This window comes from Agelaius tricolor, unplaced genomic scaffold (assembly GCF_023055355.1).
Source record: "Agelaius tricolor isolate 1412-34295 unplaced genomic scaffold, bAgeTri1.0.p SCAF_19, whole genome shotgun sequence".
NCBI lineage: Eukaryota > Metazoa > Chordata > Aves > Passeriformes > Icteridae > Agelaius > Agelaius tricolor.
Genome location: NW_027269279.1, coordinates 7,992,443 through 8,010,471, shown reverse-complemented (window position 1 = coordinate 8,010,471; position 18,029 = coordinate 7,992,443). Strand labels below are relative to the sequence as shown.

General features: G+C 47.8%; 1 protein-coding gene across 1 annotated transcript; it reads right to left on the bottom strand.

Moving 5' to 3' along the window:
* On the bottom strand, positions 1 to 6,406 carry ITPRIPL2 (ITPRIP like 2). The gene is made up of 2 exons (XM_071444695.1): positions 6,308 to 6,406; positions 1 to 6,017 (listed from the first exon to the last, which is right to left on the bottom strand). The coding sequence occupies exons 1-2, from the start codon at positions 6,404 to 6,406 to the stop codon at positions 4,287 to 4,289; spliced, it is 1,830 nt and encodes a 609-aa protein (XP_071300796.1). The 3' UTR covers positions 1 to 4,286.
* Between the last annotated feature and the right edge of the window lie 11,623 nt (positions 6,407 to 18,029).

The following is an 18,029-nucleotide window of genomic DNA, read 5'->3' as shown; positions in this document are numbered from 1 at the left end:
TGCTTTAACACAGTTGTTTATTATGACAGTGAAATATTCAAACAAAACCACCAACTTTTTATGGAAACAATAAAAGTGCAAATGTACTTTGGAATTAAATAGGAAATGAATTTATAACGTTTCATTAAAATGGGCTGACACTTTGAGCCTATAAACACTTAAAAAACCAAAACAATAGCAGCTGAACACTTCAGTTTCCTCTTTGGTCTTATGATTAACCAGCAAAAAATAGTTGTACCAGGAATGTCCATTACAATAAGATACTTAAAATTTACATTACTCTGCAGAGATTCAAAATCAGGAATGTTTGCAAGATATTTGGTCAGATAAAATATAATGCCTTTGAGAAACAGAGAGCATTTTTCAACACAAAATGAAATTACATGTACGAATTTTGGTACTGTAAATTAACTTATTCTCTTGCAGGTGTGACTCCTCTTCCCAATCAACATTGAATAAAAACAAATTCACTTGCACAGTCTTTGCAAAATTAGGTTGCAGGTAAGAGAACCAAGAGCCTGTGTTAGTGCTAAATAACAGGCTCCTTTTTCTGTGTTTGTGTTTCTATTTACACACACACAGGCAACACTACTGAATCCATGGCACATTTTAACAGCTACAGCCTTAACAAACAGGTAAGCACAACCTTGCTGTGTATCCATGGGCTGGGAGAGGAGGAAGAAGGCAAAAGGGCCACAGGATTACTCATATGGGTCAAGCTCTCTGTACACCTCCCTGGAGATAAGGCCCTGAAACAGCTCCAGCACACAGCAGGCACCAGTGCTGTCATGTTTCTGTGGAATAAGATGAATGCTATAACAGAAACCCAACTTCTGTCAGCTCCTTTCATCAATCCTACTCATGAATGCATGCTTTAGAGCAGATAAGGGGAATACATTTAATATCTCAGTTGTACACTGAGCCACCAAGTGCACACACATTGGCTCATGGCAGGATTGCCCCCTCACTTCAAGAAGGCTCACCTAAGCTTAAGGTGCAAGCCAACACATGCATTTTCTCCATCATGAACTCAAAGCATGCCTTCTGAGCAAAAACTCACACTGGAGATCTACTTGCATAGCTAATGAACTATTAATGAACTATTATGGTTCATTAAACCATAGTTTATGTGAGGGTGTGCCTCACTTTTTACCCTGATGGACTCAACTGCTTTGGAAATATTGTCAAAATAAAACCCACTTAAATCTCTTTACCCTACACTCCAAATCCACTTGTTTTTAATAGTTCTCCAATTTTACCCCACGTCCTTTGGCTTGTTTGCAGTGCATCTTCACTGAGAGTTTACCATCATTGTCACTCACCCCTCAGCCCAACTTTCATTTTCTAAACTATTTACATTCTCCACCATCTCTTCTTGTCATGTCTTTTCCAATGCAACTCCCTTCTCCTGTTCCATGTATTGTGGCCATACTAAACAAATGCACACCCCTGTCCAGGGAAAAGATCCAGTGATGCACTGATACAAACAGACAGACAGCTGACTGAAGTGATCATGATGCCAGAATTAACAGCTCAAGGATTTTCATGTCAAGAGTTCAGGCAGCCACAAGACCCTGGGCTGGCCATCTAGTTCTTCTTTGGGCAAAAGATTCAATGGCTTTGATTGCAGAACTGAATCTTATTTTAAATACCAAGAAACACAAGCCTGCAAAAATAGTACATATCATGGTCTGCTACAAAAAAAAACCAACAACCCAGAATGTAGCTGACTTAGTCTTAAATACCATGTGCAAAGAACATTTGATCAATTCTACCTATAAATACACTATTTGTATTTGTAGAAAGAAGCACAGGGCTTCGAATACAAAAATAACCCAGCTTGTGGGTGTGACCTATGCCATAATTACCTGAAAATACGACTGCAAGAGCAGTTAAAGAAATAGAAAGAAGTAGGCAAACATCTGCCTAGGGAGTGTTTCCATTTAGAAAAATAGATTTGTATAAAGCTTCATAGATTCTGACAATGTTTGTGTCATGTTCTGATGCACAGAACTGTGAGTAAGGCACACCCAATCCACCAGGAAGAGGAAGAGCAGGTTAGTTACTTCAGGCTATCCTAAAGCTTCCCAGAAGTTACACTTGGTCCTTCACAATTTGGGAGTGCTCTCTCAGGACAAGCACTGCAGGTAATAAGGCACATGCTTAGCTTCCTGAGCACCAGCAATTCAGCCACACGTTTTGGGACTTAATACATCAAATGCTTGAGCAGGTGACCAAAAAAAGTAAGGATTTGAATTTCTGAATTTTTTGACACCCTGGTACACCTGCATTGTAAGGACACTTACAAACCTGGCTGCATCACAACTCACCAGGCTATTCCAGCAACTGGGACATAACCAGATAAAAAGTGGCAATTATCTGCCTGATATTTATACTCAGAGGGCATCACAATCTGTAGCCCAGGACTGCTACTGTACCACGAATCAGTGCTAAATAATTCTGAAGTACCCTGAAATATTTTACTTTCTTCTCCCCATAAAAAAATAACAATTTTCTATAATGCAGCACTAGAAAATCCCATCAAGGTTATTTGGTTCAAACACTGACACAATCAAGACAACTGGTTAGGCAGTTATCCAAAAATCCTACCAAACTCCTACCAGGGAGCAGGAGGGTGCCACAGTCAACCTATGGCACTGAGATTTGGACTGGTTCAAAGTTTGTTCCAAAATATAATAAAGAATTTCTTATTTTGTTGTTGGTCCTTGAGGTAAAGCATATTCTAAGGAAATAATACTTGAATACAGAAACAAATAATAAAACTCAACTAGAACCCACAAACAAATGAACCTCAGAGTATTTCTTTTAAAAGGTTTTCCTTGGGATAATTCAACCACCACTCTAACAAAACACTAATGCCTCCTCAATAGCAATATTTAGTGCAGCCAATTATCCTAAAAATAAGGCCTTTGTGAAAATAAAGTGCTATTTGTTTCCTTCTATCTGCACTTCAATCCTTCAGTATAACCTTCACTTGAACACAAATGTAAAACTAGATTCTTCATCCTGTCATCAGAGCAGTTTCACTTCTTCCCTCAAGTTTACATTAACATGTATTACATTACTATTTAGCACAATGTGCTCGATTACCCAGGAAATTTAAAGCATGGCATTGAGCGTTTCAAACTGTGATCCACACCCATGCTCTAGTGCTTATCACATTTTAGGAACATCTTGGTACATTGATGGATGGGGGATGTGCTGTTTGCACTTGGAAGATTTTTAAATCCCACATGGATTTTGCATCATAAAAAGAAAATCTCAGAAAAAGCTCTATTTTGCCACTAAGACAAGAAGTTAACACGGATTTCTAAAAATGTCAGTTTGAGCCTTTTAGTTTGCAAACGTTCGACCAAAGGCAACACTTGAGGACTAAGGCATTTCCCCAGAAATGTCAGAATTTCCCCATGTAAAACCACTGAGAATGAAAACCACAATTTCAGTAAGTCTTGGCCCCCTCTTCTCTGGTCAGGAACAGAACCACAGAAGCACAATTCATCAGTCCCACCATCCCAGGCAGATACAGGCTCTTGAAGCATCAGCGAGCTGGGAGTGCACAATGGAGAGTCCCAGGTGCCAGCAGCTCTCCCAGCACCAGCGAGTCTGGAGTGTGCAATGGAGAGTCCGGGGTGCCAGCAGCTCTCCCAGCACCAGGGAGCCAGGAGTGTGCAATGGAGAGTCCCGGGTGCCAGCAGCTCTCCCAGCACCAGCGAGTCTGGAGTGTGCGATGGAGAGTCCCGGGTGCCAGCAGCTCTCCCAGCACCAGCGAGTCTGGAGTGTGCAATGGAGAGTCCCAGGTGCCAGCAGCTCTCCCAGCACCAGCAAGTCTGGAGTGTGCAATGGAGAGTCCCAGGTGCCAGCAGCTCTCCCAGCACCAGGGAGCCAGGAGTGTGCGATGGAGAGTCCCAGGTGCCAGCAGCTCTCCCAGCACCAGGGAGCCAGGAGTGTGCGATGGAGAGTCCGGGGTGCCAGCAGCTCTCCCAGCACCAGGGAGCCAGGAGTGTGCGATGGAGAGTCCCGGGTGCCAGCAGCTCTCCCAGCACCAGCGAGTCTGGAGTGTGCAATGGAGAGTCCCAGGTGCCAGCAGCTCTCCCAGCACCAGCGAGTCTGGAGTGTGCAATGGAGAGTCCCAGGTGCCAGCAGCTCTCCCAGCACCAGCGAGTCTGGAGTGTGCAATGGAGAGTCCCGGGTGCCAGCAGCTCTCCCAGCACCAGCGAGTCTGGAGTGTGCAATGGAGAGTCCCGGGTGCCAGCAGCTCTCCCAGCTCACTCTCCCGCTGGCAGCTCCCGCTTGGCCTCAGCGCTGTGGCGGCACGGGGCGGGCACCGGGCGCCAGTACCGGGGGCTGCTGTACATCCTGATGATGTGCGGGGCCTGGACCCATGTGCTGATCAGCTGGAAGGCCACGAGGTCCAGCGTGGGCCCGTCAAAAGCAGACAGCAAGTTCACGGGGGCGGCTTCCTTGAGGAACCGGGGCAGCGCCACGGCCTCGGGGAGGCCGGTGTTGCCCAGGAAGAAATCCATCAGCACCTGCTTGCGCAGGCAGTCCCTGAGGTACAGCACCAGGTCCTCCAGCCGCTCCACCAGGAACTGCTCATCCCAGGCCTCCAAGGGCCCCTGCAGCAGCAGGGAGAAGAGAGCCGTCTTCAGTACGTAGGAGGAGAGCACCCGGCCCCACTGGGAGCAGAAGGGCTCCTCCAGGCCGTGCCCGCGGAGGTCCCGCAGGCCCTTGAGGATCTGCAGGCACTTGAGGTGGCAGGAGGCGGCCGGGGCCTGCTCCTTCAGCCAGCCCAGCAGCCGCTGCTCCTGCCGCGAGGCGTTGAGGCCCCAGAGCGCCTCGGGGACCGGGGAGCCGTGGGGGCCCTCAGGCGGCAGGGCTGTGAGGTAGAGCGCGTCGCCGAGAGGGATGGCTGGGATGAGGCGCACGGCCATGGAGATGTGGCAGCACACGTAGTCGGAGCAGGGCAGGATGTGCAGCGTGGGCGGCTGCCCCGGGCACGCCGAGAGGCTGACGCGGCACCGCTCCTGCAGCCGATAGCGCACGGCTCCCAGGCACCGCTGCAGATGGCCCTGGAACCAGCGCAGCACCAGCCCCGAGGAGAGGTGGCTGCGGCCCTGCAGCTCCACGCAGAAGCCCTCGGCGAAGGGCCGGCAGCGTCGTGTCCAGCCGTCCCTCGCCCGAAGGCCGCAGACGAAGGCGCCGCACGGCCCCAGCCCGTCAGCGCAGCGCGGCTGCGGCTCCAGGTGCGGCGGCAGCCGCAGGGGCACCAGGATGTCGAAGCAGTCGGGGCTGCGCACCTTGTGCTGCTCGTAGGCGCTGCCGATGCGCACGAAGTCCCCGCGCAGGCTGAGAGCCAGCGGGCCGGGCTGCAGCCCCTGCGCCTTGGCGGCGCGCACCAGCTCGGCCACCACCCGCCCCACGTGCGCCTTGCTGTGCCCCAGCACGTGCGGCGACACCCGCAGCTGCCGCGCGTGGAACCGCTCCAGGGCTCCGCGCCGCGCCCCCGCCGCGCCCCGCGCCCCGCCGCGCCCGGGGCCGCCGCCCGCCGCGCCGTAGCAGCGGGCGAGCAGGCAGCCGAGCAGCAGCAGCGCCGAGCCCTTCAGCAGCGGCAGCCCGGACCCCGCCGCCTCCGCCGCCGCGTCCTCCGGGCCCCCCGCGCCCTCGCCGGCCGCGCTGCCGCGCAGCGCCTGGTAGAGGCAGAGGAGCGCGGTGCAGAGCGCGGTCAGCAGCGGCCAGAAGCCCCGCACGCGGAGGGGGGACACGGGCAGGGCGCGGCGGGGGCTCGGGCCGCGGGGGGAGCCGCCGCCGCCGCCCGGCCCCGCGGGCGGGGAGCGCCCGCCCCCGCCGGCCCCCTCCTCCGCCGCCCCGGCCGCCCCCAGCGCGGGCCCCGCCGCTGCCCCTCGCCCGCCGCGCCCCTGCCTGCCCCGGCCGCCGCTCCGCTCCGCTCCGCCGCCGGCTTCCTCTTCCGAGGGACGCGGCCCCGCGTCAGCCGCCGGCTGAGCTCAGAGGAAATGCCGCGGGCGGCGGCCCGAGGGCCGGGGGCGTTGTCCGACGGGGGCCGGCCCGGGGCGGGGAGCGGCGCCGCCCGCGAGGTCGCGGTTTCCCGATTTCGCGATCTCCCGCTTCCCCGATCTCCCGCTTTCCCGCCTTCCCGTCCGGGCGGGCAGAGCCCCCCGCAGCCCTGCCCGTGCTGGCCCCGAAAGAGGAGCGAGAGTCGGGTTCCGTGCCCCCCTCACTGCAACAGCGTCCTGCAGCGTGGTTTAGTGTGAAGCTGCGAGTTCTGTACCCCCACAGGAGGGGACGGCGGTGTGGTGTCACAAGCTCCACGTTGCACGTTTTTCCTCAAAGAAGTCCTACAGGCCTGGCCCGCTGCAGGCGAGTCCATCCAGTTCCCAGCTCTGCCTGAGAGTCTCGGTGCCAAAGGAGCAGCAAAACCATCAGTGCCAGTGCACCAGGGTGTGGATGGGCTGCTGCCGGACTAACAGCTGCCTGCAGTCGTAGAATCATTCAAAAGCCTTGGGTTTTTTACCTTGTACCCAAATCACTAACAAATTAAGAGAGAAGAAATAACCCTGGGGGTTAAATCTACACAGATACTTGAGATGATTTTTAAACACATAGTTTGCTGGGAGTATGTTAAACTGTCTCAAATATTGATGGGGACAGGGTCATCATCCTCAACTTCTGTTTGCCTAATAAATATTTACAGAGTTTTGAAGCTGTTTGCTGAAGTTTAAGGACCATCTATGTAAGCATTCTGCTCAGTTTAATTCTGGGTGATAAAGTTCCTGCTGCTGATCTGCCCAGTGCCATGGGTGGCTCCACATAGGTGAAAAGCAGTGCTTGAACACAAGAGACTGAACCCAGCAAGCTGCAAATGCTGTAACAAGGAATGGGTCAGAGAACCAAGAGATATGCCATACAAATGGCTATGTAATTGTGTTTATATGGAACAAAATATGACTTTAGGTACATAAAAATCATACCTGACAGGAAGTAGCATATGTTGCATAGCCAAGATGCTGCACACAAAGGCAAACCAGGTAACCAAGGTCAAGCAGTCTGAATTAATTCACAGGTAACCAGCGTAGGGTGAGAGTTAAGAGTACACTTGAGTGATACAAAGAGAAGTCCTAATCACTCCAACTCTGAGTCTTGGAGTTACAATCAAGAGATTGAGGATTTTTGAAATTAAAAATAAAGCAGATGTAAAGGCAAGCAACCACAGGCAATTTTATAACATCTCAGCCAGCAAAATATTCCATGTCCTACAACCAAAAGCATGTTTTCTGACAGCTCCAGCCAGCTAAGCCCATAGCCTTGCTACTCAGAAATATCATCCCACAACAGCCATATCTTGCAAAGAAAACCCAGGAAATGAAAAGCATCTTTCTTTCCCATTCCTTTTTTCATGTTTTCCTATATTTCTTCACAAGGCTGAATGAGTGAGGGGACAAAACCATCCATTGTTCTGCTTATTGCCTGTGACCCATCACTTCACTTTGTCCTGCACCCCCAAACCTCCAAACTGTTTAAATAACACAGCTGTCCTGGTATTAAACCAATCCTTCAAGATGTTTTATTGGAAAATATTGGCTCATACATTCAATTTTTACTAGCCTGTGGGGTTTTTTTCACCCCCAAGCCCAGCATGTTTCACATGCCTTTGGGCCTTGCTGCGGGAACACTGATTTTTGAAGACAGGCTGCACTCTCTTTTCATGCAGGGCTGATTTGATTAGCTGCACAGCCACGCTCAGGAGACAGACAGCTGCATCTGCAGGGGCTGGCACAGCCCTTCATGCCTGCTGCCCACAGGGGACCTGGAGCTCACCAGCACAGTGGGGCATCTGCACAGGGCAGTGCTGCAGCTTCCCAGGCAGCTGTGGGCCCACGGGCTGGGGGAAATGCAGATGTCACCCCAGCCAGTGGCCCAGCCCCAGGGCCAGCTGGCCAAGAGCTGTGACCAGCCACACCAGGCCTGGCAGTGCACACACAGGTGCCTCTACATGCCCAGGTGGTGCTGGGGCAGACTCTCCCAGGCTGCAGAGTAACAGATTGAATGCTAATTATGTGACCTTAACATCAGAACCAGAGTGAATCCACAGCACTGATTTTTACCACTGCTGTTTAAATTAAATTAGTCCTTTCTCTCCTCCTCGGCCAGAGGCAAGATGAAATCTGTAGAGCCTTGGGCTGATGAAAGATGGCCAGTGGCCTGTTTTCTGGGACCTTGGCTGCTTCATGACTCCCTGAGCACAGGGTGAGTCTCTGGGAAAATTGCTGAGTACGTCCCAGAGGTGCTCAGCTTTATGAAGTTTTTAACAGCAATCGCGTACTCAAGAAAAATAATAGGTTGTACACTAATAAACATGACCTCAAAATTGTGACCAGAGAGAATTCATAACATCAATTTTTACTACCATTGTTTAAATCACCCATTGTTTAAATCTGTTATCTAAACACTCACTCCAGAATGTCCCATATACAGGATATCCTGCTCACTAAATAAGGAATAATGTTATTATTTAACAAGTTGAGCTAAAAATAGCTCATGGTAGCTCTGGGGGAGATTTGCAGAGGTAAAAGAAAGCAGTGGGTCAGAGCATCCATTAAAGTTTCTCCACAGCTGGCAGTATTTCATACATCTGTGTGACTGATCTGCTCATGCTCCAGTACACCAGCCACTGTCAGAGACAGGGGCAGAGCACAGCACCTGAGGAGACAGAAGGAAGGAGAAGGACAGAAGGCACAAACAGGTGATGATATTTGACTGATGCTTTTATGATTTACCTGAGACACAAGCCTGAGGCTTCCTCCCAGCTATCCCAGGTCAGTATCTGCCCTGCTGAACCAGAGCTGCACAGTCTATGCAGGTGCAGGGGGAAGTCTCTGGGGATCCCTTCCTGCACCAGTGCTGTGCAGCTGCTTTTCTCCATCTTCTCATAATGCACTATTAAACAGTCCATAGCAGAAAAGTACAATGACTGATTGCAAAAAAATACAATTCTGAATGGTTGGTCACTTGGCTTCATGTCCCAGTAATTACTCTTCTAATTGTTTCCTCTCAAAGCAAAGCTACCAGCACATATCTCCCACAGCCCTCTGGATGGGCCAGCCAAGGAGATGCCACGATCAAAATAAATATCCTTTGCCTGCCATTCCTCTGACTCCCAGATTTTATGGGATACTATTAACTACAATACAAAGCAACAGCATCAGACAGACATAAATCCGGTTTTTATTGTGGACTAATGGATCTCTGCCAGTCACAGCAGCAGGGGATGGGAAAACAGGAGAGGGTGTCTTGCTACCACAAACAGCTGAGGGAGCCAGACCTCCAGAGCACTACATGGACATGAAGGAGTTTAGGGTGTAACTGCACATTCTCTCTTAAAATATTTTGTTTACTGAGTCGGATGTGCTTGCCACCTCTGCCAGTCTGTTTGCTCACTAACTATCAGCAGGGTGTAGCACTTCTTAATCTGAGAGCCTGCAAGCAGACTGGGCTGCTGTAAACCACACACAGCCCAATACAGGATTTCCTTTCTGTAGAAGGATGGTTTCCTGAGTAATTCATACAATGTCTTGTCCAAGCCTGTCCTTATCACAAACAGCAATACCCTGGCTCTATGCTGGTGATCAGTATATTTCCAGTTTATCCTGTATCATTTGAAAATCATCAAGGATTACTTTTTTGCATAGAAACTTGTTTGAGCAGGGCATTTAGACTTACCCATTACCTGACATTCAGGAAGACATGCCTAGCTAAGGAATGAACCAGGAATGAAACCCCCAGCCCATCTGCATCAGTGTCATTGGCACCCTGAGTTCTGTCTGATGGGCTGTGAGTCTGGGACTCTGCTGTCCCATTCTCCATGAAGCTTAGGTGGCTCATGTGAAGAATCCCAACTACAGCATCATGAAAAGGAAACATCTTTCAGCAGGGAGAGTGCAAGTACACAACCATCATGCAGAAGGGTTATCAGCAGTGATGGGGAATGCTTCCTACATGGAAAATGGAAACACAGACACTCCAGGTCGAGACTGTAAGTCTTGCACTTTAAGTTCAATTTTGATGTAATCCACATATGAATGACAGCAGTCACAGCTTCCAGTGCTGTATCTAAACACTCCAGCCAACTCCTGTTAACCCTCCTAGGGCAGCAGAGGAGGTGATCACGCTGTGCTAGTGACAAGGCCCCAGAGTGTCACCTTCCATGCAGGAGCCTCCTCAGCCCTTCCCTTTCCCTGTCACCCCCAGGGCTCAGCAGATGTTGTGGGTCTGAGGGTCCCCATTGTGGAATCCCCAGGTTTAAGAGGCATCAGATAGAGCCAAACCTTGTGCATGCTTGTGTTGAAATAGTTTAACAAAAAACAGTTTAGTACAGATTTAATAAACTTGGATGCATTTGAGTGTGTTCAAATGTGAATTTAATCACTGACTGAAAAAGTTTGGTTTAATTAATGGAAAGTAACTGAAATGTGCATTTGCACCATTACTTGCTTAACTAATAAAAAATGATCGCATAGCTGAGCCCTAATTTATTGATTAAAGCAGAGTATTTTAAATGAGCATTTTAGCAGTTTCATTATACCAGTTTTTGGGTTGTGCCATTTCTGTTTTTCACAACCAGCGCAAGGCAGCTGGAGAAGAGACACCAGGCTTGTCCCACAGCTCTGTGCTGGTTTCAGCAGGGCTGTGTCAGTGTCACTGGTGGCTTTCAAAGAGCAGCAAAGCAGCAGCAGCTGCCCCATCCCCTCCAGTGACTGTCATTACTGGGTCTTTCTGCTTTGGGTTTATGCCCCCCATTTTTATTGCCATGAAATGAGAGAAGGGGTTTTGTGCCTGACAAATACCCTGCAGCAGCGAGCTACAAAGATGAAGTTTAGGCACCAAGTGATGAGATACAGCTCAGAGAATCAAAGCAAAGCACACAACAGGGAACAAGCTCTGTTATCAGCTTACAGCCCCAAATAATGAGATGATCCTGGCTCAGCTGGCACTCTCCTGATGAGCCTGAGCTGGATCACCCACCCAGGGAAAAGGAGGAAATATACAGTGTGGGAGGGAGGATCTGTCTGGGGAAACTGGCTTATCAGCACTCAGCAATTAGGGTGGGAAAAGCTGAGGCTCTGGCTCACAGCACCTGTTCTGCAGGGCTGGAGGGCAGTGGCAGCTCTAGGAAGGCCTGTCCTGGACCCTCACCTCATCCTGCCAAGGACAGAGAGGGGGAAAGCTAATGGCTTAAAAGGAAAGTGACCTGCAGAGAAGACAAAGCAACCCCAGACTGTCAGAGGACCCTAGCCAGCACTGTTTCTCACTGCATTTCCAGAGGGATAGGAGCAGAGGTCCTGGCACTCAGGGAGGTTTCACCACACCCAAACCCACACGTGGAGCCTGGCAGCAATCCCCAGCTGGGTTATCTGCATCAGGAAACACCACCCCGGGGACACCAGCCCACAGAGGGCAGTGTCCTGTGCACTGCTCTGGCCCACCCGAATTGGCTGAAAGATGCTGCGGGGATGCTGCCAGCACTGCTCAGCACGAAATGAAAACCTTGTAGCACAGTGCCTGGTCTAGGAGATGTCTGCACATGGAGTTGTTAAAATCATGGCTAAAAATCAACCTCAGTCATGTAATCTTCCTGGTTCCAAATCAGTTCTTTACCTGCTTGGCTGCCCTGTGAGGGGATGAGCAGTACAGTGATGGAGCCTGAAATCTCAGGGCTAAATTTGATCTCTTCTCAGCATCTCTCCACAGTGATTTCTCAGGCTGCATCTCTTTAACTAAGATTAAATTCTGCACAGATCAATGCAAAGCAGCACAATTACTTCATTTGCAAGGCAGCAAGGGCAGCATATTCCTATCTTTAAGGCCATTCAGATGAGCTCATTTAATGACAGCTATTTTTACATATGGTGTCATAGGTTTCATTATTACAGTGTCAACCACTTGAACAGAGGTAGGAGCATCTTTCATGTTCTACCTAATTCAATTTAAATATCTTTTTTTAAAATTTATGATACAGAAGGCATCATATTTACTCCCTGGAACTGTAAAATACAGGTTTCTCACATAGATACAAATGCAAAGCAGACCCACTGGAACAACAGGAATGGCCCAGGCTCTGCTAAGGGAGACTGAGGTCAAGAACAAACTGCCTTTACAACAAGCTAGTTCATGTTTGAATGTTATTTCTTTACTTCCATAACTCATTCTGTCTTCTGTTCCCTTTGCTGTCCCTAAATGGTACCTGCAAACAGGGGAGGAGAATGATGAATGCAAAAGGTTCCCTTTCCCCATCTCAGCATTTGTGTGAACAGACACATCCATGACCTGGCTGAGGTCCTGCCCGTGCAAGGGAGGGGATCCCTCACTGGGGGCTTCACAAACAGCTCACCAGCACTGGGCACATGCTGCAATGCCCAGAACCAGCCCCTTCCCCAGCCAGGGGGTCACCAGTGTCCATGGGATCTTTATAGCTGAATGGAGAATATGCCTGCAACTGAAGGAGGACATAAATATTAAAGGAAGTATGGAGCAGTAAAAGACCTGAGCCCATTGCAGCATCCCTCTTTAGGGACTGTGGATGTGGTGCTGCAGAGCACAGACATGCCAGCCACCCCTGCAATAATTTTCTGATCCCCAGGGTAGCACAGAGAAGGAATATCTGTGGTGGGCAAAGAATGAAGAGCATGGACTGAAAAACAAAGAACTGAACCTACCCAAAACCAAGCTTCTGCTCAGATTGCATCTCTTTAAATGACACAACACTGTCCTCATATTAATGTGCTTTTCCCTCCATCTCTGCTCTGCCTGCTGCCACAGCATGACAGATGACAGAGGCTTGGGGAGAGCTGCCTCAGGCTGCATGAATTTCAAGCTCTCTCTGAGAGCACTTTGATATTGGAAGTTAAACACTTGAAATATCCATACCTTGGGCTCTGCTGTGGTTACAGCTTTTCTGGGATGTGCTCTGAGGGGAGCACAGCTTCAACAGCTCATCTCTGTGGGAAGGTTTTTAGTCATTTAAGAAGTATGAAATATTAAGGGTTCTATCTGATCTTGCTAAAAGATTTCAGTTCACACAATTTCAGCACTTTAGCCTTTGGCTCTGGAATAAATAATAAACCCTCTTTCTAGATCAATTTTTTGACAGGTTTATGAATTATAAGCCAAATAAATATATTTTAAATATCACTCCTAAATACATTAGAGAACAATGAATTATTTGTGAGCTCTCCAGGTGCAGCTGAGTCCCCCCAGATGTGGCTCAGCCATAGCAGCACTCATCTCTGTGAGCAGCTCTGAGTGAAAGGCACATTGCCCACTCCTCGAGTCAGCAGAGCTGTGTGATAGAGAAGCACCCACTGATATGTATTTGCACAGATACTTCCACCAACCCATCAATAATGCCAGTCAATTGTCATGATAATGCTTCCACATGTGATTTGTTACCTTTGGAGCAGCCTTTGATTGTGTGTGCAGCTCCCTGAAGCATTGCTGGCCAAGGGGCACAGCTGGACTTGCCAATGGCCACGTGATTCAAGTAAGCCACACCTTATAAAATTATTTTAGAAGCCATGGAAAGCAAAGCCCACAGAAAAATCAGACCACATTTATGTCCAAGAATGCAAAGAAAAATGAAGCACCCAAAATTCATTTAAGAAGTTGTTTGATTTAAGGCAAATACAGATGGGGTAGTTGCTGTGACTTCTAAAACCTCAGAGCATGCAAGTCTAAACACAGGGATGCTAAGTATGGGCATGGGTGCAGCTCCAGAGACCAAATGGACTTTGATGCACTTTGGATTCTTTCTCCCTAACCACAAACAAAAGAAAGGAAACAAAAACAGATACTGAATCAAGCCCATGCTGGTGTGCTGCAGCAATTTCAGATCCTTGACTGTTTGTATGAGAAGCAGATTAATATCTTGGTATGTGAGAGAACTCAGGAATGAGTAAGTGTTGCCTAAGATGAACAGGGTAAACATTGAGTAAGAGCAGAGTATGGCATAATAATTGCCAGATGCAGGAAAATTTATCACTGGTTTTACAATGTGGATGAATATTCTCTAGGAAATCTCTGCAAACCTCTTGGTTTTATGCAGTTTTCATAACACATGCAGGTCATGTGTGTAATTTGTTCTGTTAGTTTCTCTTGGCTGGGATAATTAGACTGTTTGGGTTTAGGTTTTTTGAGGTTTTTTTAGTAAATCAGAAAGACAAATGAGTTCTGCTGATTATTCCTAACTCACTACAGGTCAGTTCTAGGTGACACATGGAGGGTGTCATAACACATCATCTAAAAGCAAAGGCTGTAATATGCATTTTTGGTAAGTGCAGGGAGATAAAAGAGGGAAGAATATAACCTTGAATTTTCTTGTTAGTTGGAAAGTCACGGAAAACAACGCACAGGGCTTTCACCACTGGGTCTGATGAGTTATTTCTGTTTGAATACCAAGTCTGTGGAGAATGATGAGTCAGTTGGAAAGAAAGAACTATCAGGTCACTCCAAAGCAATAACTTTATGTAAGTATTTTTATCCCAGGAGTTTGCAACATCATATCCAAGCAATGTATCAGGTGAGTCCAGGTAGCTGCCTCAGCAGCTGTGAACTGCCAGCAATACAAACTGATAACCAGGCCTTATTTTTTCTGCCCTATCCATGGAAAAATCCCAAATGGAGCCGCAATCCACAGGAAAGCTTCAGGAATATTCCATCTTACCAGGATAAATCCTCTTGCTGGTCATCAGCCTGAAACATCCAGTGAGTGCTGGAATTCATGTCACATCTGCTGGAGAGGACCATATGCTCCAGCTTATGCTGAACTGTGCTCTGTGCTGGGAGTCTCTGCATTTATGACAAATGATAAGCAAACACAGCCAGCCCTAGAGTCTGTATATAAACACATGTATCTGTCATCTTCCTCTGCAAGGCTTGGCTCCCTGAGAAGGCAGAACTGATGCTCATGCATTATCCCTCCAAGCATATGCCCCATGTCTTACAAGATTCTCACATTTTGTGTAAACAATAGCACTTGTGTCACTTAAAATTGAGACATAATTATTTCTCATTAGCAAGTACTGCTGAGATATTTGGGTGGGAGGAACTGAAAAGTGAATAGTTATTAATTTAAAAAAAAATCACATTTCAACCATGTCTAAAGTCTTCTTTCAACCACCTTCAAAGTATTCAAGTAAACAGCATTTTTCCTGCCAAAGTCAGAACAATGAGAGCTGACAAGATGAGAGGGGGAAGACAGCTCCTCATCTGTCACTAGCAGTTACCTTTCCAGGTCAGGGCTGGAATCAAGCCATTAAGCTACACTTGCAGAATAATCTCACCAGTGATTTTAAATCCTCCTGCTGTTCTTTTGCTGGATAAAACCAACTTAGAAGAAGCAAGGTCAGCACATTTTCACAGACCAGGAGTGCTGTATGGTTAGGACAATAATACAGCCACAAGGGAGATTTAGCTCCTCTCAAACTGTATTTCCAGTGTTTTTCTGCCACAGGCCTGGTAGGAGCAGGGCTGTGCCCCACAGAAGGGGGGAAACAATTTATCATCAGCAAGATGAGACACAACCCTAAATTAGACATAGGCTACTGCTTAAAAAGGAAGCTCACTTTAATGCAGAGATAGCAACAAAGATCAACAGGACTGAGTCATCTGCCTTGACACTGCACATCTGTCTGCACCTATAAGCAAAGGCTTTTCACTCCACTAAACATTTTATCCATTTACATACAGCCAGCAGCCTCTGACTATACAGGTGCCCCCAAGCCACATGCTTGGGAAAGTTCTTGACAGCTTGCTAAAACACTGCTGGCAGAGCTTGTCTTCAAAATGAACTGCAAGAAAATTCAAGTTCCCCTCACCCACTGCTGCCTCTGCTCTGACCTGGACAGCCCATGCTGGGCCAGTAGCCACAGAGAAAACAGAAAAGCACTTTTAGTGCCAGAAAAAATCTTTTTATTACAGTCCAGAAAATGCAGTTTAAATATGAAAACCACCCACTGCATGTATGACTTGCTTTCATTAATATCTTGGACTACACATGTCCACCTGTACCATAAAAATCAATAAATCCATCTGTCCTAGGCACAAGTAACACTGAAAAACAAATCACTGACATTCAAACAGTTGGGTGGACAATACCTGCAAGGAGAGGAGACATATGAAGCCTGAAGTCTTCAGCAGACAATGAGACTGTCAAGGTGGTCATCAGATGCCTCTCTTCCTTTCCTCTGTGCCAGTTCAGGAGCCAGGCATTGAAAGCACAGCTAACCTGAATGATCTCATAGCTGCCTAAAACTACTCAAAGGGTATTTACCAAGATAGTGGAGGCAAACTCTGCTCCATGATGCTACATAACATAACAAGCAGCAGCAGTGACAGTCTTGGAAGGTTCAGGAAAGAGATCAGAAAAAAAAGTGCCACTGGTAGGGTAATACAGGACCAGACCAGGCTGCCCACAGAGGCTGTGAAATTTCTGTCCTCGGAAGTTTTCATCACCTGTCTGGAAAAAATCACAGCTGACCTGTTTTAGTGCTGGCCACAGTCCTGAGTCCAGCAGGAGGCTGTACAAGATGACCTCCAGAGCTTCTTTCCAAGTAACTCTGCATGACTCCTGAGCTTCCATCAGATCATTTCTTTCCAGCTAAGAACAAGGCAGTGCCATGGCCAGAGTTTGTGAGACAAAGAGCTTCAGAACCAAAAAATCCTCACTTTTAAAAGTATCATCATAGTGTATTAATCTGCATGCTAACACAATGAAACACTGCTGCTGCCATAAGCTGCATTTCTGGACACAGAGGTACCAACCCCTGCTCTGCAAAACTAGCATAAGGTGGCACTTCTCAAAAACACCTGAAGTGGCAAGAGGCTGCATTTATTGAAAGTGCCTATCAACAACTGGAATTTTCATTCTAACACAGTCAAGCTTTTAGAAATACATTACCCACTGAAACTGAACTGTTAATTCATTTACTCAACATTAGATCAGCCCCATAATTCTAAAAATGAGAATCAGCAACAGTTCCCCAACACAAGCTAAGTTCTGCCACTCTGGAAGTAAAACTACAAAGCTGCTGTCATTCTCCTAAATCCATTCAGGTATTTCATGTCAGACACAACGAAAACTGAAGTAACAAACAGAAAAGTGGTAGTGCCTTTAAACAATCTCCTCCCTTATAACACACATTCCTCCTTTAAATTGGCCAATATTTTTGCCTCAGCCCTTTAAGCCTCCCAAGCTAAAAAATATGTGCAGAATTCAATGCAAGTGACATGCCACAACTTCAAAGCTAGTGACAAAAAATGACTGCCATTTGAAATTGTCTTCCCTAAAGTCAAGTTACAAGGCAGATGCATATAAATTAAATAACTCCTGTAATACTAAGAACAAATAGAGATGCACAAACCATGTCATCCCCAGCACAGGGACTGTATGGCACATCCTCAGCTGATCATAAGCCTAGCTCTGTTTGCTCAAGTGAGCCACACAGATTTACTCCAGACAAAAATGAAGCCCAACCCAGACAATGATTTAGCTGTCTGCCAAACAATCCTATGAGTATCATTTTAGATAATTTGCATCATAAATCACAGAGTCATAGAGTGGGTTGTGCTGGGTTGGGTGGGACCTCAGCTCACCTTATTCCACAGCCCTCTGCCGTGGGAAGGGACACCCTCCACTAGCCCCATCCAACCTGGCCTTGGACACTCCCAGGGATGGGGCAGCCACAGCCTCTCTGGAAAGCTGTGCCAGGCCCTTACCACTTTCACAGAGAATAATTTCTTTATCTAATCTAAACCTGCCCTCTATCACCATAAAGCCATAAACCCTTGTCCTATCACTGTATGCCCTTGACAAAAGGTCTGTTCAGCTTGTGTCAGCAGCACCTCATTAATCCCAGCCACGGGGATTTGGTTTCTGCCTGGCTGCTGCTGGAACGTGTCCTGGCACAGCCAGAGCTGCATGGTAAGGTCTCACATGTGCC